This window comes from Perissodus microlepis, chromosome 10 (genome assembly GCF_051167445.1).
Source record: "Perissodus microlepis isolate ML-2025 ecotype Zambia chromosome 10, ASM5116744v1, whole genome shotgun sequence".
Lineage (NCBI taxonomy): Eukaryota > Metazoa > Chordata > Actinopteri > Cichliformes > Cichlidae > Perissodus > Perissodus microlepis.
This window is the reverse complement of record NC_140470.1, coordinates 7,578,864-7,599,674: the sequence shown is the minus strand read 5'-3', so window position 1 is coordinate 7,599,674 and position 20,811 is coordinate 7,578,864. Positions and strand designations below refer to the sequence as shown.

Below are 20,811 nucleotides of genomic sequence, written 5' to 3'. Positions count from 1 at the left end.
GGACATAACATATTTGAGAGGGTAATTGTCTGTCTGGACAGAGAACCTACGCCCATAGAGGTGGTCGTAGAATTTGTCTGTGACTGCCCATTTGAGAGCAAGGAACTCGAGTTTGTGTGCAGGATACCTTGTCTCTGCTGGGCTCAAACCTCTGCTGGCGAAGGCTATGACCCTCTCAGCTCCCCCTTGGACCTGAGCTAGAACGGCGCCCAGACCTTCCCCTGAGGCGTCCGTTTGCAGAACGAAAGGCAAGCTATAATCAGGATATCCCAGCACTGGAGCGCTTGTCAGCCTTTCTTTTAGGGTCTCAAATGCCTTCTCGCATTCATCTGTCCACACAAAAGGTGGATCGGTGGCCAGACTTTTCTTTCCCCCTCGCTTTTTCTTTCTGGGGTCACCAGCAGTTAGGCGGTACAGGGGAGCAGCTAGGGTAGAGTACCCACTTACATACCGCCTGTAGTATCCAGCAAATCCCAGGAATTGCAACACTTCTTTGCGGTTTGTGGGCCTCACCCAGTTTTTCACCCTGCTGATCTTCTCTGGGTCTGTCCTGATCCCCTCAGCAGACACCAAGTGACCCAAATACTGAACCTCCTTTCTCACAAGCTGGCATTTAGAAGGCTTTAACTTCAAGCCATGCTGCAGTCTTTCCAGATGCTCATCAAAGGTTTTGGAGAATATGATGAGGTCATCAAGATAGATTAGGAGGTCGGTGAAGTTCAGATCGCCAAAGCAGCAGGCCATGAGTCTCTGAAAGGTGTAGGGAGCATTCTGCAGTCCAAAGGGCATACGATTTGCTTCAAACAGCCCCATAGGGGTGCTGAATGCCGTCTTGTGTTTGTCATGCTCCGCCACCTCTACCTGCCAATAACCAAAAGTGAGGTCAAGGGTGGAGAAGTATCTTGCCTGCCCTAGAGCCTCCAGGGCTTCCTCTATTCTGGGGAGAGGAAAAGCATCTCTCGTGCTACAGGAGTTCAGTTTCCTGTAGTCAATACACAGCCTTAGTGATCCATCTTTCTTGGTTACGATCACGACAGGTGAAGCATACGGACTTTAGCTGGGCCTGATAACTCCTGCTGCCTCCATTTCTGTCAGCAACCTTCTCACATCCTGCCACTGTGATGGGGGGATCTTACAGTAAGGCAGTCGAAATGGCTTAGAGTCGACCAGAGGGATTTCATGTTGCACAGTCTTTGTATGGCCATAATCCATGGGGTGCTGTGAGAACACACCTACGTTCCTTTCCACAAGCTCTTTAAGAAGGGAACGCTGGTGCTCGTTTTCGACGTCTGCTCCACTTAAATCCACTTCCTGGCTTGCCACAACGTGGTCCATACCCAGGCATGCTTCTCTGCCTCCGCTAATGTGATGACTGCCCCGCACCCTGTCTGAAAAGTCCACAATACTTTCCACCAGAGATGCCTTGGCCAGATGCGTGTGAGGCTTGATAGTGATAGCATGCTGGGAGAGGTTCATCACTCTTACCGGGGCACATCCTTTCTTTACATCAGCAAGAACTCTGGCGACAAGGATGTCTTGGCTGAGCCGCAGGGAGGGGTGGCCTTCAATTAGGGCTGTATAAGTCTTTCTTTGTGGTCCAGCTTTTATTATGCATATTAAATCCATCTCTTTCCCTGCTTGAATGTGTACCTTACGACCAGTGTAAACAACAGGGCCACTGTGTCATCCATATCACACTGTTCAGTGCTCCCAATCTCTAGCAGGGAGGTGTACCACTTCGGATGAGTCTCCTTGACCTGGAGAAGGAACTGCTGGCCGTAGGTTGCTTGGAGGTGGCTTCTGGAAGCACGGAGGACATTAGTTCCCACAAGCAGAGGAACAGAGGAGCGGTACTCTGTGTTAGTGACAACAAAAGCAGGCACACCCTTAAACTCTCTCCCCAACAATTTCAGGTTGATGCGTAGCACACCATGGTAGGTGACACTCTGGCCCCCTGCACCTTCTATGGGTATCTCAGAAGGCTGTAGCTTTTGTTTATGGAGGGTGGGGTGGCTGCGCCAGTACTGATGCGTAATACTGGTTATCTGGGAGCCAGAGTCGATGAGTGCCCTGCACTTCATTCCGTTGACTTCCACCTCCCCCTCATTCCTGGGACCAACTAGGGGAGTGCTCTCTCCTCCGTCACCTTTGTTCACCTGCAGTGTGGGGACTTGCTGCTCGCCCATGGTTGCCCCGGCGACCATGTGCTTTATCTGTTTAAAGGCTGAGCTGAGTAAGTGTTTCCCTCCATGGGGGTCACGGGCTGAGGATCGTGTGCCCATGTCTGATCAGGCCCTGGGAGCACTACTCTGCAAACTATATGTCCTTGCTTCCCACACCGGTAGCATGTGACCACTGACATTGGGGTTGTAGTTCCAGGAGGTGGTCGGACTCTCAGTGGAGTGGCAGAGGATGGAGCATCAATTCTCGATTCAAGGTGGGTCAACTTGGCCATCTGCTCCTCCTGGCTCAATGCTAATTTCTTGACCATCTCTGCTAGCTCTGACCACTCTGAGGAATGTTTAGCCTTTTCTGCCTTCACATTCACACTACACTCTGATGCCACTTGTACCTGGGCATACGTTTTCTTTGACTTGTTTTGAGGCTGGAATCTCTTTGTTTCTTTTGCTAAATTTCGGAGCTCAGCCTGCAGCTCACGGAAACTCAAAAGCCGGGGCTTCATTGGCGAGATCCTCGCATACACATCCTCATCATTAATCCCCCGTATGAACTGCCGGGTGAGTTTACTGTCACGGTCAGGGAAAGGCTTGCCTCCTCTTTGGTTTTCTTCCACAGCTCGCAGTGTTGCCTCCAGTGCTATAGCATATGAACAGGCAGACTCCCCAGACCTCTGAACACGCTCATAGAAGTCCGCTAGTAGATCTGAGGAGCTCTGTGTGTCGCCGTACTCTGCTCTCAGTTCTTCGAATGCCCTTTCAGGTGTTTGGTCATGGAGAGGTAGATTCAGGACCAGCTTTCGGGCTTCACCAGTTAGGTGACGCACCACCGTGGAAAAGCGGAGGTGAATGGGGAGCTCTATTGCCTCAAGAAGATACTGCATGTCACGAATCCAGTCCTCTACAAGCACCTTGCTGTCAGCACTGCCAGTGAAGGCTTGGACATTTTTCACTTGATGAGTCTGTATAAAACCACCATAGGCAGCTAGTGGGGGGTTAGCGCTGGCTGCAGCCCCACCAAGAGCACTTAAAGAGGTATGCACCTGCTGGGGGGGGGGGTAAACCAGGGTGTCCACTAACTTGGGGGTCTAAAGCAGAGGTTGGTACGTGCACTGAGGCATGGGTGCTGGGTGAGGCTATAAAACCTCCATGGGTCATATTCACGATAGGGGGCATGACAGTGTTGGAGCTTATAGTAGCTATAAGCTAATGCTTCATCTTGCATTACTTTGCCCGAATGAGTGCTCTGCTAACAAGCGGGAATGTAGCCCGAAATTGCGGCAGATATTACAAAATGGAACATGCACACAAACTGCTCATACCCTCATCAGACAGTACATGAACCTCTCAATAAACAAAATATATGCTTGGCTTAAATGACAAACCGCTATTTTACACAGTGGAACACTTCATTTTCAACAAAACCAATGCAGTATGCCACTAACAGTGCTTACCTTCGCAAATCACAGTAAACACTGAACCAAGATGGCGCCCGCGCGAACGAGAAATCGGAACTACGGTGTCCTGCAGAGGACAAATAGTCAAAATTGCTTAGCTCTACCATATATATATATATATATATATATATATATATATGCAGCTCAACAGCGACACCTTGTGACTTATTCCAGTCACTGCCTTACAAATGTATTTTCACTTAAACAAGCAGCTGTTTTTTATGTGCATTAAAGTTATATAAAAATTTAACAGTGCAAATGCAAATTCCTTGCTGACAGTTTAACCAAAAGGCATTTCCAGTGGAAATTGCCCGACATATCCTCAGCATAACCATGTATAATATCCACAAAACTTAAAAAGAGGTTATACACACACAATACCGTAATATTATGTTGAAGCACAGTACGTATCACTCCGCGAGGCTCCTGCCTACGATATCCGTAATGCTCCGACAATCTATCAAGCAGTGCGGTTCGTAGCTTAGCAAAGTCATACTGAAACATTTGACAGATTTTCGAGCGCCGTGTACCACATAAAATCGTTTCGAGGTCAGTAAACACAACCAGAATTCATACATAAGACACACGGGATTATAAGGGGCACTGTCGATTTTCAGAAAAATCAAAGGATTGATTTTAAGTGTGCCGTATTTTCCAAAAAACACGGTAATAACGACAGCCCGCTGGCATGTTCTACCAAAAATAGTGCTTTGTTGTGTATCTGACAGATGAAAGCTAAACCAGTTCCACACCACTGAAGTTGCAGCATTTTTGCAAACCAATTCTGGTTCATCCATTTCCTTTAACGATCCACTTTCGCTCTTCTCATTCTGCGTCGCCGCCATGTGCGTATGTAAACAAAGGCACTGCACTTGCGCATTTTACCCATATTCTATCGCGATATTTCATTTTCATTACACCGGTATTACCGTGAACGGTATGATATAGCCCAGCCCTACTTGTAAAGAGTAAAATAGCTATATTTAAAAAAACAGAAGTTACATTGTCAGTACAGTGGAAATACATTTCACATAAATAATTTAGTACTGAACAAGAATTAAAATGTTTAAAAACGAGTTAATTTTATGATGTTTGTAAATGTAGTTAAAAATGAAGTACAGATTACACTATTGTGTTTTGTTTATCTTTGTGAAATAAGTGTTATTGTGATACATTGTGGATCTGATATTATCAATGGATTTAAGCAACATTTTGTTCATGTTTTGTCAAAGTTGTATTGAGAGATTTATACAGTCTCTAGCTCAGGGAACTGTGGCCATGTATGGTAAACTGGACTGAAGCATAAGGCCATTTCTTTGCAGTTAGTGTGGTGATACCTGAAGCTGTTCTAAGCTGTTGTGAAGAATAAACCTTCCTGTTGTGAAACTAACATTACCTCAACGTGTGTCCCTTTTTCTATTCTTTATCACAGCACCACACGTTGTCGAACAAGAAGCCAGTTGCCCCTCTGGTTATCATCTTAGGGAGGCAACATGAGCATTTCTGTAAAAGCACTTAAAAAGTGCACTTTTGCTGGTCTGGAGCATCTGTGGGTGTGTTTACAGAATGCCAAGGGGGAATGACATCAGCTGTGGTCTCAGATAAACAATTGTTAGTGCCCATCAGTCTGGTTAAGGTTATAAGGCTATTTCCAAAACATTTCAAATTAATCACTCTACAGTGGAAAATATTATTTACAGGTGGAAAACATCCAAGACAGTCGCCAGTCTTCCCAGGAGTGGACATGCCAGTAAATTCACCCCAAGGTCAGACTGCAATGCTTGGTAACTACAAAGCCCGCCAAGAGCTACACCTCAGGCTCAGTTAGCTTGCTTAAAGATAAAGTTGATGACAGAACACTTTGACAAAGATTGAACAAGTAAGACTTGTTTTTAAAGTCTTTTTTTCAGGTGAAACTTTTTACATTTCATTTGGCAATCAGGGTCCTCGAGTCAGGAGGAGAGGTGTAGTAACTCAGAATCTAAGATGTTTGTGAAGGTTCCAGTATCTGAGTGGAGAAATCAGAGTCTGGAGTGTACTCTGATTACTTCACAGCACAGTGGGAGAGAGGTGGTGCTCTAGGGACTGGGATTGTTTGACTCCTTGTGTCATTCACCACACTCACTGTGGAGTACTTGATTGCTGTTGATGACCTATGAGATTTGAGTACCTATCCTACCCAAACCTGTTTATAGGCAGAATGTGGATGAAGACACTGAAGATTTAGAGAGATTTAGAGTGGAATTTTCATGTTTGGTTGAGGTTGTTCAATGTCTGTAAGTGGCAAAGGAGGGTGGGTGGTGGAGACTGGACATGAGTCTAATGTCACAGTCAGGAATTCCTTATTCTAAACTTACCCTTCAGAATTAAACACAAGAGACACATTCAACTTTTAATTTATTTTTAATTTAGAATATCCTTTTGATGATCACCATGACTGAAAAAATAGCAGGTTTATGGAAAATGACTGATTACTTTAGATAAACGAGATTTCCAATACTGAGATTTTATGTAGAGAACCACAGAGGAAAGTTTATGAGTAAACTTTAAACTTTGTGTCTTCAATAGCCTTTATAGAACACAAAGGGTCACACAACAGCTCCTGGATGATGAACTAGTTCTGCCTCTAGAACGACATCTAGGACAAACGCTGCCGTTAGCTCCAGGATATGCAAATGGTAATAAGGGAGTTAGAGGAGTAAAAATACACTGTAGCAAGATGCAGTAACATGTAAGGCTAGGAAGTACATGATCTAAAAGAGACAGCTTATAAAACACAGATATTTCTTTGTAAATTACTCCGTGCCTGACCACTACTATTTTTTTCTTGTGTGGTTAGTGAATAGTGAATCATTAATGCAGATGAAATAAACCAGCACAGAACATAACAGCATTAGTAACAGTATGTGAGCATAGAGTATCTCCAATGTGTCTCAGTCACGCCAGCTGAATTTCATTAATTTAATAGCAGTGTAATCGCGGATGCAGATTAGTGTTTAATGACATGTATCTAACCTGATAAGTAAACATCTCTTATAGTTGGACCAATTGAAAAAAAAAAAAGCCTTAAATGTTTGGAAAAACGGGCCTGAAATAAGTGAAAAGCAATCAAAACAGTTCTGTTTTATGAAAAGTACATTTTAATGGAAAATGTCTGCAGCAATAACTCTGACAGGTAGGCTAGTGTAACGAGTTTAAATGTTTAATATTTGTTCTGCTGGAACTCAAAGGTCAACCACGTGATGACGGTACAGCCTGAGTCACTGATAGTGAACAGTCTGATTGCTGTCACGCCACCATCCATGATCGATACGTCATTTAACCTTTTAGGTGTCTGTGGTCTTTTTTGAAAATGGTGACGGCGGCACCGTCCACTCCTGAACTGCACTGCATATGATGAAAATAATTAAATCAGATACTGTTTGCATGTTGAGTAGATTGTCTTTAATAAATTCATTACAAAAGTGTCAAGTGTTTATTTTCATTTACACACACACATACACACTATTTCATCAAATAAATCACCCTTTTGAGCACCTAAACATGCTCAAACTCTTAACATTTTGTAACACAGAGATTGAGTTATGCATATTAAAATTAATAACAGATCCATATGTAAACATTAAATCACAATCATAGCGCCACCTAGTGGCAACAGAAACTGTCATGTTTTACACTTCGGGGGACTGGGTGGTTGACCTGAGCTATCTAAAATTTGGTCAGAAAAGCCTCAAGGAGTTGGTATTGCTTTATTTTGAAAACAGTCAGTTTCTAACAAAGGGTGTGACCCTGGTGCAAATTTTGATATTTCGAATGAAACACAACCTTGCTTTAACTCAGACAGATTGTCCAGTCCTGACCTGAACACATCAATAGCAAGCAATAGTGAGAGCACCACCTAGTGGCAACACAAAATGATGTTTTATACTCTGATGTACTGCTACACTCAGGCTGACCACATCCACCTCAAAAGCAGTCTGAATAAACTTCAGACCTTCATGGTGCTTTATCATGAACAGTGTGATTTCTCATTCAACAGTGAATCCTAACATGGGAATTCAGCATAAAGAAACAAGATGCTGTTGAGGGGCTTGAAAAACCTAAGAAGTCATGAAAACTGGTACATACCTCCAAACTGATAAAGGCTTTCATGTTTTATGGGTCATAGTGCCACCTACAAAATTATTATTATTATTATTATTTTTAAAATGTAGTGTTATGTGTAGTTAAATGTTACAAGTGTTTATACTGTAACATTTCATCCACGTGTCTGAAATTTAGCAGCCTTGTGGAATGTCCTGACAACTTCAAAAAAGTCTCTTGGAGCCATATCTTAAACCCAACAGGAAGTCAGCCACTTTAAATGTCAGGTGTAATTCTGGCATTTTCACAATTTTCAGGCTTTGTACTTTAACTCCTCCTGGATTGGATCAACATTACCTTTGGTGAGTTGAATCTAAGCCTTAGCGATTTTAAACTCTGAAGCTTTTGAGTTTTTGTGAAAGGGCTTTTTTGTAGCTAGCTGTGTGCCAGAATTTTGATCATTCCCCACTGGACATGAAATCTCAAATAAATCTTAAGTAACTTTTGTCCCATCTTACCCACACTTCACATGATTGATTAGAGTCCATGTCTGGAGACATCTATGTGCCAGTATCAGGTCACCCTTATGGCACCTCCTATTGGCAATAGGTGATAATCATCCCATGTCTTTCCCCAGGACACTGACAAAGAACTGAAGCCTGCTATGTAAAAGAGTTTTGTTCTCTCTTCTTCCCATTCGGTTGAGCAATTTTCTTGCATATATGCTATAATTTACAAGCATCCATGCACCCACTACACTACACTTGTTCTAAAATTTTCAGTCAGTTTAATTAAATATATTTTGGTCCTATAAACTCTGTGGTCTTTTTGGTCTCTCCTTTTGTCTGAATTCTGGGTTGGCTCATGACAAAATGAGGTCTTGTCCTCTTTAAAAACAGACTGGTTTAGTGGGTTTTAGCCTGCTTTCCAGTGGCATTAATTTCGTTTGAACTTTCCTGGTAGGGGGCTTGAAGGGGACGTATCTGACAGTGTAATTTATTTAGAGAGATTCATTGGTATCTTTGGGGGAGAGAGAGCTAAGTCACTGGTTGTTCAGGTAGTTTGTTTGTTGGTGCATTCAATTGGTTCTTTACAAGATGTGCTACTGCCATTCAATTCTGTACGTTTCACTTTAAACAGTAAATATGTTTTCTTTGTTCTATTATGAATAAAATGCAGGCTTATGAGATTTGCAAATTATTGCAGTTTAAAAAAATCTGTTTTATGATATTATATTTTATAATTTGCGTCAGACTTTTTTTAAATTGAGGCTTTAATTAGAAAAGGTGAACTTCACAATAGATAAGGCACAAGAGTCTATTTTCAATCACTGTAGACCTATAAAATGTTCCCTACAGCTGGAATAAAGTATTATAAAGTTCATTAGTTAAGATCAATATGTATACACACACACACACAAACACACACACACAGATGTTGTTCAGACACAATATCACAGTATTGGTTCAGCATACTGCTTACACAGTGTTGACTATTTCCCAGACTGGCTACCATCAGAGTTTCAGAGTGATCAGAGTTATTTAGTCAGTCAGGAAGCAGTCTGCCCGTCTCATTAGCCAGCCTCCAGTACCTCTTCCTCAAGAGGAACGCTGCTGCCTTGGGCTGCCTTTGCCTGGTGAAAATACCCTTCTTGTTCCCCACCACACGATAGATTCCTGCAGACACAACACAGTTTGACAAGAACACTGTCACAGTGCAGAATATAATAAGCTGAATAAATAAAGCTCTGGTTTTTAACCTAATGGCTGCTTCCCTAGAGCTTCAGCTATTGTTGTATTTAACTGCAGTTCTGGTTCTACAGGTTGCTTTATTTTGAAGCTGCAGTACCTTGTGATGTCATGAAGTCTGCAAAGTTCCAGATGAGTTCACCAATGAAATACTGATTCCTCTTCTGGTCAAACACATCATGGTAGCTCTGCAGGAGAGCATTCTGGTACTCCTCAGTGAACATCATGGGTGGATCCTAAAGAGTGACAGTAAGACTTGTTAAAGGTGCGGAACTGACTTGTGAGTGAGTGGAGTGAGTGAGTTAGTGAGTGAGTGTATTCTTACCATGTGAAGCCCTGGAACTGCATCTGCTCCATATTCACTCTGGATGATGGGTCTCTGGTACTTTCTGTACCAGTTTTCAAAATGAGTGCTCAGCTGAAGAGGAATGATATCCAACCGGCCTTGATCAAAATACCAGGCAAAGTAACTGTTTACACACACTACATCTACATAGGGACCCTAGAGAAAAAAAAATAACCCAGAAAAGGATTCAGAAGTATTCTTCAACATGGTTATGACTTACAATTATTTATTAAATATTTATCACACAATTTTCTTGCAATCACCCTTTAAATAATAAAATCTGTAAGATGCTTTTTATCAACCAGTTTCAAGTTGGGTAAATGAGTGCATGCCGCTTCTGTTTTAAAATAAACACCATGCCCCACACTGACATGCATTAATGTTCCTCGGTCCACTGCATTAAACTGGAGGCTCTGCTCTTCATCTCTTCATTGCCTAGGTGAATCGTGGTATCAGAACTCCACTCTCAGTTTAGGATAACAACCGCATCATAGAAGTCAAGACGAAGCACATATAATCTTATTGTATGCAGATGATGTTTTACTATACTAACAGAACCACACTCATCATTATCTCCATTGAAGAATTTTATCTCTGAATTTCGTCTTTACTCAGCGTATAAGATCAATACAGACAAAACTGAGGAAATGGATGTAAACAATAATATTCCAAAGAGGGTGAAACATACTCCTTGTCCATATGTCCTTGTCCTTGATGTAAATATGTAAAAATTGTGTATGTTTCTGTTCTGTGTCTTGTGTACTGTTTGTTTGTATATGTGTCTTTCTTGCTGCTGTTACACCCACATTTCCCCTTGTGGGACAATTAAAGGATTATTATTCTATACTCAGTTGACTAAATTTACTTACTATGACTTATTAGGACTTAAAAAGAAAAATCAACATGGGTTTTGTGAGCTGCTCATCTGGTGTTAATTAACTAACTTAGTTAAATTGCTATCTTGAGCAGGGCTCAGACCTGAAGCACTCAATGTGATTCATTCCACTTAGTACAAACTTCATCTTTTAACATGATTATAACAGAGGTGCTACTTAGCAAATTCTGTTACACCATTATCATCAACGATGTGTCAAATAAAGAGTCTGGAAACTGAAAAAAGAAAGGGATGTGTAGACTTTGTTTAATATGTGATGTTGACATTAGTGTGAAGGATGAAGAAACTCACCCCATGTCAGCTTCAGCGATTGTGACGTAAGTCACAGGTCGGGTTTGGTCCAGAGCTTGTGTGTGCTCAATCAAAGTCCTGTAAGGGGGTAGAAAAAAAGGAAGTGATTTGATGTTGGGCTCAAATCAGCAAAAGATGTGTCTTGAAATGCAGCTGTACTAAATACAGGAAATGCCGTCTGGGACATACCAAGTGTTGCTACATTATGGGGAATTGGCTGGAATTATTTACTTTAAATGTTAAATTTCCTTCCTTAGTTGGACATTTAGTTGTCTTATTTCTGTTTGGTTAAAATAAATGTTTGTTTCTTAATAATTACATTAGTGTTTGTCTCTAAGTTCTTCTTTGCTTGTTTTTTTTTTGTTTTTTTAGCTCAATTGTTTGTTGTTTTATGCTCAATTTAGTTTGGTTTTAAATGTTAGTTTGTTATATTTTGTTGCCATTACAATTAGGGCCAGTAGGATACAGAATATTTAAGCTCAACATGATATTTAGTGAATTAAAAAGCTGATATTCCAAAATATCAGCCAATTTTTATTTATTTGATCATTTTTTTCCTCTCTCAAACATGACTTGTTTACACTACACTCTGCTTGGATCAGCTGGTTTTTGTGTTTGTGGGGTTCCAAACAACAGGGATGTTGCAGAGTTGCACCTTCTAATGGCTAAACTATGCAAAATCAGCACTCTACTTTTTAAAAAAAATAATTCATCACTTCAGCTCTAATTAGTTCTGTTCACTTCATTTCTTAGGGCTCCATGATCACCTTTTGGGTTTTTTGGGTTTTTTTTGTAAAACAAAATCCACTTTTTAAAAAACTACATTATGTTACTCATGCCTAACTAGCTTTGTCCCTCATACCAGTTATCAGATGGATATCAGATGCTACAGACAAACTGATCTTTTCTACCAGGATTTTAAGAGTTATTACTGTTACACCTTCAGTGTGATAAAGCACATATTTGAGAAGTAGAATAAACATCAGAATTTACATTTTCAAAAAAACGGAATAATCCAACATCATGTTGCTTATCTGTGCAGTGATGACTATTTGAAGGGTGGCAATAATTGGAGCTTTACACCTCAAAAGAAAAATAACCTGTACTCACTTGAAATAAAATTCAGCAGGAGGCATCTCTGAGGCGGGCTCATTGGCTACCGACCACATGACCACAGAGGGATGGTTCTTGTCCCGGCGCACAAGCTCGTCCATGACAACCAAGTGGTGAGACAGAGAGGCGTTTCGAAAACTGCGACTATCAGCAAGGCACAAAAGAACACAACTCAGCCTGAGCTGAAAGACTAACGACTCAGATCCATCCACACTGCAAGATGTGAAGACCTAACTCACAACTGTTCTGCTTTCCAGTAAAGTTCAGCTATTGTGAGTTAGTCTTTTATTATAAAATGTAATATTATGAGTACTGTACACATTCAGGTCTGAAACATGTGGACAAACGTCAGTTAAAAAAATATGAAAAAAAACCCACTCCAATTTAAACATGTGTATGGCAGACAGTCATCTTATTGTCTCATACTGTCAGGGTCCTGGGTCTGAGCGACGGGATTTATTGTCATGTTTTTCCATCACTGTAAATAAACGCACTGTTTATACACAGAGCACCGCGCCTGGGTCCTCATTCCCCATATCCCCACGGTCTGCCAGCCAGACCGTGACAGATACACTGTGTGACATAGCTGTAATTAACTTAGGAATGAAGTCAAGTTTGATATGCAGACTGAATGCTTATAGTCTATGACAATCACATGTCATTTCATGCAGTATTCCTATTGGTCACAATAGTGTGTAACATTTTTTGGCAATTCTAACTTGGGCAGCATGAAGTTCATAAAGAGTTTCAGCAGGGGTGGTGTTGGACAGCATGTGCAGTTTTCTCTATGTCTTCATATGCTGTGGCAAACAGAATTTTTCACTTTTGACCTTACTGAACCCTCAAACATATCCAAAGGTCACACAGATATGTGTGGTAACACTTACATGTCTTTGATGCCAACACCTGGGCACTCATCTATCACCACAATCCCATGACGGTCACACATCTGCAGGATCTCCTCAGCATAGGGATAGTGGCTGGTACGGAATGAGTTGACCCCTAACCACTTCATTAAATTAAAGTCCTTTACAATTAGGGGCCAGTCAAAGCCTCTACCACGAATCTACAACACATTAAAACCAGAAAAGTAAACATACGGTCATTGGAGCCTATTTTCTGCAAAATTTAAAGGAGTTTCATCCTTCTAGGGGTACTTACGTCAGAGTCCTCATGCTTATTGACCCCATGGAAATAAAATGGCTTGTTGTTAATGAGGAACTGGGTGTTGGTAACGTTTATTGTGCGGATACCAACTGGCAGAGTATACTCATCCTCATATGTTGATGTCTCACTGACTGCAATTAGGTGGACCTCGATGTTGAAGAGAAAATGTTAGAATAATCGAAACAACACAACCTGACAAATCGAGTGGCAATGCTCAGTCAAACCACATCACACTGCAGAAACACACCTACATGCCTGTGAGCATGTTGCCTTACCTTCATAGAATAAAGGTAACCTGGATTCTCGTGCATCAAGTACGGCCACCACAGCTTCACATCTACCACTTTAAGCCCTCCAGATGACCCATTGGAGGAGGCCACAAAGTGGCCATCTTTGTCCATTAGAGTAATGTTCAGAGTGTTGCTGAAGCCACCTTGAACAGATACTTTGTATCTGACAAGACCTACAATGCAGAGGAAACAGCAACATCTAATGAATAGACAGAAACTGCACATTTAAAGTCTGATGTATATGATGCGGATGCTAATCTCTCTGAGTTTTTGTACATCAGTTTACCTGCTTACAAATTCTTTTGTGCTAGTAAGGATTTTAAATCACTGTGCATCACTGTATTAATTAATTTAATTTACCAGTGTTATCCATGAAGTTGGTCTCCACTGAGATGTCATCCACATACACTTTAGGAGTAGTATACAACAGTACAGAACGATGAATCCCAGCATAGTTGAAGAAATCAAAGTCAATGTTTTGCACAAAAAACCCATCAGGATACCTGCAGACCAAACACAGTCTTCTTGTCATTTACATTCTCACTGATGCATCAGCTTAAAGTTTTGAAGTGTGGCAAGGAAGTCAAAAAGAACCCAGTATCACACAAAATGTGTAATAGACACTCTGGTCCACTGTGTCCATTTCACGCTTTGCAGGACACACATGCAGAAGTTGCATTACTAGCAGGAGAAGATAATATATGTAAAGGCAAGCAAAAAAAATATGACGTACATTCCAGGTCCTTTACTGCAACTTACTGCAACTTCTGTTTGCGTGTACATTTCATGTTTTGGAGAGGCAAAGTGTGAAATGGACCAGCGTGCCTATTACTTGCTTTGCCATAATATTAGGTTGGACAAACACATGAACCAAAGAAAGAGCCTACCTGCTGCTGTAATTCATGTACTGGACGGTGCCTGGAGGAAGAGTCTCCAAAGTTAGGGTGTTGTTTACCGCGATGGTGATTCTGCATGGCTTTGTTGGTTCCTTGCGGATTAAACTACTAATCTCTGCCTCAAAAGGAAGATGGCCACCTTCATGCGCTGTCACTTTCTCTCCATTCACCCACTGCAACAGAGAATGATCACCGTTTTACATGAGCTGAAATTTAGTGATACACAATCTCATTTAAAATGAAGCAAGGATGTATTTTGAAACAATACATTTACATGTATGACAACAGCGTTAATCCACAGGTTTAATGAGTTTAGGTTCTAAACAGTCCAGACTTTTTTGCCCACTGAAAACAAAATATTAAGCAAACTCTTAAGTCGGTGAGATCTTATATCAAGAAATTCATCTGCTGCTGTACCAGATTTTTTGTAAAGTAAGCATATTTTTTCAAGAAAACGTGTTTCGTTACATGATGTGTTTTTCTGTAATATTTTCAAATAAACAACATGATTTTTAAAATGATTTTTGTGGCGGATGATAACTTTTTATATTTGAATTTATTCAAACTTTGAGTGAATGGCTCATAAAAGATGCAGGTGATACTCACCACTATTGAGTAATAGTGAGCACTTCCCACTCTAAGAACTACTCTTGTTCCCTCATTGGAGATCCAGCGGGCAGGCACGGCCACCTCTCGCTCATACCACACCCAGCCAATGAAATCTCTCAGTGTGGGGTCCTGTGTGATGTCATTGTAGCTGGCAGGAACTGGCATTTCAATCACTGGGCCCGTCTAAAGAATACAAAACAACAATAAGAAGACAGGACTTTACAGGGATACCCGTGGTAGCCATGTTTATTATATTATATTATTTATTATTAATTTTAAAGTAGACAATATACATATTCATCTAATTCAGGTCATTTTGATTCTCTGAGGTCATGGTAAGCTCCCTTCCTGGGAGTCTGGCCCTAACAAGATGAGACTTATTAATATTTAGTTACCACTGTGAGTCAAACTGATAAGTTTATGTATGCCTTACTGCTGTGTTGTTTACATAGTTATTTTGTTTTTGTTTGGGGGGGGGGGGGTCTGAATTTTTGTTTTTAATTCAGTTTAGTTTCAGTTTCAAAGCTTAAAAAAAAAAATTGAAAACACCAAAACCAAGGATACTTCCTCAAGTATTCAATTCAAAGCATTCGAATTTTATTTTAGATTTTCTTTTTTGGTATAACTCTACATAATTGCAAAATGTTTAAAAGTTCTTGTTTACAGAGAGTACTGTATGCGACCGTTGTATCCATGTCAACAGTAAAACAACGTAGACTGATTTGTTTCATCTGACCTATCACCTCTGATCCCGCTCACCTCTGTCAGCCGACGTTTGTGCCAAGCCTTCTCGAAGCCCTCGTTCCTGTTGGGGGACCCGTCAGCCCTGAAATCCCACAGCCCGTTCAGCTCCTTCACCTCTCTGAAGGAGGACTCCTGGGGAAAGAGCATGCCACCGTCCAGCGGGAGCACCGTGCCAAACACTGATAGCAGCCACAACACACGGAGCACCGCGAGGCTTCCAGGTACAGACATCCTGAAGCCCTCTCCTACTGCCCTCTCAGAGAGGAACACAGTTTTTATCACCTGTTCTGGGGTCACATGACAGCAGCCGTTATTTTATATCGGTGACGAGATGTTCCGACTATGCTCCGAGATTACAAAGGGCAGATGTTTCGAAACAGGTGAAGTCTGGACAAAAGGGGGACACCGCAAACTAACAGAAAGTTCTAAAAAAGTCATCTCAACTTGCATGAAGCAGGACGAACAACAGTAACCAAAGCTAAAGGCACTGAGAACTGTTTGAACTGTTTGAAACTAAGTAAATTTATTTAGGGCTTTTCAGAAACAGTCACAGAGCCCTGTACACAAGAAGAGCAAATAAGAACATTAAGTACCACAAAAATAAATAAATATTTAAATAACAATTCTCAACAGAACTTCTAATCAAAAAAGTATTTAGAACTGTAAAACCAATACTAAAATCTGTTGGGAGCCAAAGTCATATCGTTTTAAAAATGCAGTCGTTTCTTAAAATTTAAATTATATTTAGTGACAAGAAAGGAGACAAAACATGGTTTCCTGCACTGTCATCATCATACAGAGATTTTTTTTTAAAATAAGGAGATTGTGATTTAAACACTAAAACTAAAAAAGAGACACTGAACAGCCACTACTACAGTCGCAAAGCGTAGGCTGTAGTTGCAGGAAGAATAACAGACGCCTTCGAAATATCAAAATTATGCATCACTGGTGGTGGTCAGAGGGCCCGGTGGCGCCCGCCAGTGTCCGGCAGCCTCGCCTCTGTCAGTGCGCCCCAGGGCAGCTGTGGCTACAATGTAGCCTGCCATCACCAGTGTGTGAATGGGTGAATGACTGAATGTAGTGTAAAGCGCTTTGGGGTCCTTAGGGACCAAGTAAAGCGCTATACAAATGCAGGCCATTTACCATTACCATTTTAAGGCCATTTTGTTTTCACCACAGAGAAATATGGTGTTAAACACATTCTTCCTTATCTGTGAATATGAATGTGAAAATGAATTTAAATATAACATAAAGAACCTTTGCCGTACAAGTAAATTATGGAAAAGCACGTCCCTGGGTGGGCTCGAACCACCAACCTTTCGGTTAACAGCCGAACGCGCTAACCGATTGCGCCACAGAGACTCGATGAAATTGGGCGACACTTCAGGAAATATAGAAAGACAGAACTATGACAACGGTGAAACAAGTTTATTTGTCTTTGTGTTTTTTAACCGAACCAATACGAGGAAAATGACTTTATTTAATTTATAACAAATATGAGTGAGCTTCACCAAAATGTGAAAAATTAAGGTAAAATGAGTTAAAAGATATCTACGATTTTTGGATTTACTCAGCAAGTACAACAAATAACATTCACTGGAAGTTCGAGGCTTTCATTAAATTTTCTGAGCTATAAAATATGCTATTTGGATAACTGTTCAATCGGCGACCCTCTGTGACAAGAGAAGAAAGTAAACAGCAGAAAGTAAATGATTCATTCTAGTAGACTGAACATCTTTCCAGGAATTGTGAAAATTACAATGACAGATATTTTGACCCAGTAGTTTGTGCTGTTCTAAGGTGAACTGAGCAAAACCTGGGACATTTAGGGTTTAAACATTAACAGTCAGTTACCGTAAATAACTGTAATCTCAAAGCTTTGTAACAGTATTTGACATTTAGCATTTGATTTTATTGCTCTGAGCTTGCAAAGGAGGGCAAGATAATACCTTATGTTGCGTCTGCCACAGAAAACTGCACAATGAGTCCCCTGACATGCCAAATCTTACTTATCTAGGGTGACCAACCGTCCTCTTTTTTTTGCACTTGTAGACTTGTAAGAGCCTATGTGACACTTTTAATTTCACCATTCATTAACCACACAGAGAAGGCATCATTTAAATATGTTAAAGTTTTCTCCTAGGACCTGGCGTCCACATATGTGGACATCACAGTTTGGGTAGTCTAGACCAAAATACAAAATTTTGCTCTACAAGGGCCTGATATCTACTTACGAGGACATTATACTCCCACTGTTCCATCGAAATTCAAAACAAATGTCCTCATTTCTCCCAGAAACAAAAATCAGGTAAAAAAATACAAATAAATCTGGTAATTCTTTGTTTTTACATTCATCAGGTCCCAATCAGCCCCTGTTCATCAGCGTTTTTGAAGCAAAAGAATGTCACGTCAAGAAAAGCTTGAGTAAATGTGGTCAGCCCAGCTGGACATTTGTCAAGGCTGGGAAGACACCTAAAGAAAGCTCCTGTGATCCAGGAGAGGAGAAGGACAAATGCTGCTTAAGTGAAAACCCTTAGGCTACGTTCACACTGCAGGCGAAAGCGCATCAAATCCGATTTTTTTGACCCTACACTCAGAAAAATTACGGTTCTTAAATGGTTCTTCAGATGTCTCTATGGTTCTTTAAAGAACCATCATACATCAAAGAACCTTTTTATTTTGAAGATGGTTCTTTAGCTATTACAAATTCAATTCAATTCAATTCAATTTTATTTATATAGCGCCAAATCACAACAAAAGTCGCCTCAAGGCGCTTCATAGATACAGAGAAAAACCCAACAATCATATGACCCCCTATGAGCAAGCACTTTGGCGACAGTGGGAAGGAAAAACTCCCTTTTAACAGGAAGAAACCTCCGGCAGAACCAGGCTCAGGGAGGGGCGGCCATCTACTGCGACCGGTTGGGGTGAGAGAAGGAAGACAGGATAAAAGACATGCTGCGGAAGAGAGACAGAGGTTAATAACAGATATGATTCAATGCAGAGAGGTCTATTAATACATAGTGAGTGAGAAAGGTGACTGGAAAGGAAAAACTCAATGCATCTTGGGAATCCCCCGGCAGCCTACGTCTATTGCAGCATAACTAAGGGAGGATTCAGGGTCACCTGGTCCAGCCCTAACTATATGCTTTAGCAAAAAGGAAAGTTTTAAGCCTAATCTTAAAAGTAGAGATAGTTTCTGTCTCCCGAATCCAAACTGGAAGCTGGTTCCACAGAAGAGGGGCCTGAAAACTGAAGGCTCTGCCTCCCATTCTACTTTTAAATACTCTAGGAACAACAAGTAGGCCTGCAGAGCGAGAGCGAAGTGCTCTAATAGGGTGATATGGTACTACAAGGTCATTAAGATAAGATGGGGCCTGATTATTTAAGACCTTGTATGTGGGGAGCAGGATTTTGAATTCAATTCTGGATTTAACAGGAAGCCAATGAAGGGAAGCCAAAACAGGAGAAATATGCTCTCTCCTTCTAGTCCCTGTCAGTACTCTTGCTGCAGCATTTTGGATTAGCTGAAGGCTTTTCAGTGAGTTTTTTGGACATCCTAATAATAATGAATTACAGTAGTCCAGCCTGGAAGTAATAAATGCATGAACTAGTTTTTCAGCGTCACTCTGAGACAGGATATTTCTAATTTTAGAGATGTTGCGCAAATGGAAGAAAGCAGTCTTACATATTTGTTTAATATGTGCGTTGAAGGACATGTCCTGGTCAAAAATGACTCCAAGGTTCCTCACAGCGTTACTGGAGGCCAAGGTAATGCCATCCAGAGTATGAATCTGGTTAGATACCATATTTCTAAGATTTTCAGGGCCGAGTACAATAACCTCAGTTTTATCTGAATTAAGAAGCAGAAAGTTAGCGGCCATCCAGGTCTTTATGTCTTTAAGACATTCCTGCAGTTTAACTAATGGGTGTGTGTTATCTGGCTTCATGGACAGATAGAGCTGGGTGTCATCTGCATAGCAGTGAAAATGTATGCTATGTCTTCTAATGATGCTGCCTAAGGGAAGCATGTATAATGTAAACAGAATTGGTCCTAGCACTGAACCCTGTGGAACTCCATAATTAACCTCAGTGTGTGAAGAGGACTCTCCATTTACATGCACAAATTGGAGTCTATTAGATAGATATGATACAAACCACTGCAGTGCAGTACCTGTAATACCTACAGCATGTTCTAATCGCTCTAATAGGATATTATGGTCGACAGTATCGAACGCTGCACTGAGGTCTAGCAGGACAAGCACAGAGATGAGTCCACTGTCAGAGGCCATAAGAAGATCATTTGTAACCTTCACTAAAGCTGTTTCTGTGCTGTGATGAGCTCTGAAACCTGACTGAAACTCTTCAAATAAACCATTCCTCTGCAGATGATCTGTTAGCTGTTTGACAACTACTCTTTCAAGGATTTTTGATATGAAAGGAAGGTTGGTTCAAATGGTTCTTTAAAGAACAAAAGGTTCTTCATCCTTAGCTATCTGAGTTCGTTGGTGTAAAATGGCATAAATAATATTCACTTTAATGAGGGTGTGAATTATACTGTGTGTTTTGTTTGTGTGCGCGTGCGGGGGGGGGGGGGGGGGGGGGCAGATGGTGGGATACTGAATATTCAAATTAAAGTTGCAAACACTTGCTTAAAAATATTCTGGTGGCAGGGGTGGGGGCCAAAGCCTAAAGACCCCCAGCACCCACCCTGCAAACCCACTGATCACAAATAATGTGGTAACAGAATATAGAATTTATTATTAAGACGTTTATGAATATGGTGAATTTATAAATTAACAATCCATTCGGGGGATATTAGACAGATTCAGATACTGATCTATATCAGATCTCTCTCTCTCTCTCTCTCATATACATATACATATATACACATACATATATATATACATACATATACATATATACACATACATACATATACATATATACACATACATATATATATACATATATACACATACATACATATACATA

At 40.8% G+C, this 20,811-nt stretch overlaps 1 protein-coding gene and 1 non-coding gene across 2 annotated transcripts; both read right to left on the bottom strand.

The window, feature by feature from the left end:
- Positions 1–9,262: 9,262 nt before the first annotated feature.
- Positions 9,263–16,047, bottom strand: gusb (glucuronidase, beta). The gene is given in 12 exon segments (XM_084941629.1): positions 9,263–9,393; positions 9,566–9,701; positions 9,791–9,967; positions 10,994–11,075; positions 12,108–12,254; positions 12,998–13,176; positions 13,272–13,424; positions 13,553–13,740; positions 13,928–14,070; positions 14,455–14,636; positions 15,070–15,255; positions 15,832–16,047. Coding segments are annotated over 12 exon segments (1,920 nt in total).
- A 1,057-nt stretch (positions 16,048–17,104) lies between these two features.
- On the bottom strand, positions 17,105–17,178 carry trnan-guu (transfer RNA asparagine (anticodon GUU)). The gene has a single exon. It is a non-coding gene; the product is annotated as a tRNA-Asn (tRNA).
- Positions 17,179–20,811: the final 3,633 nt, after the last annotated feature.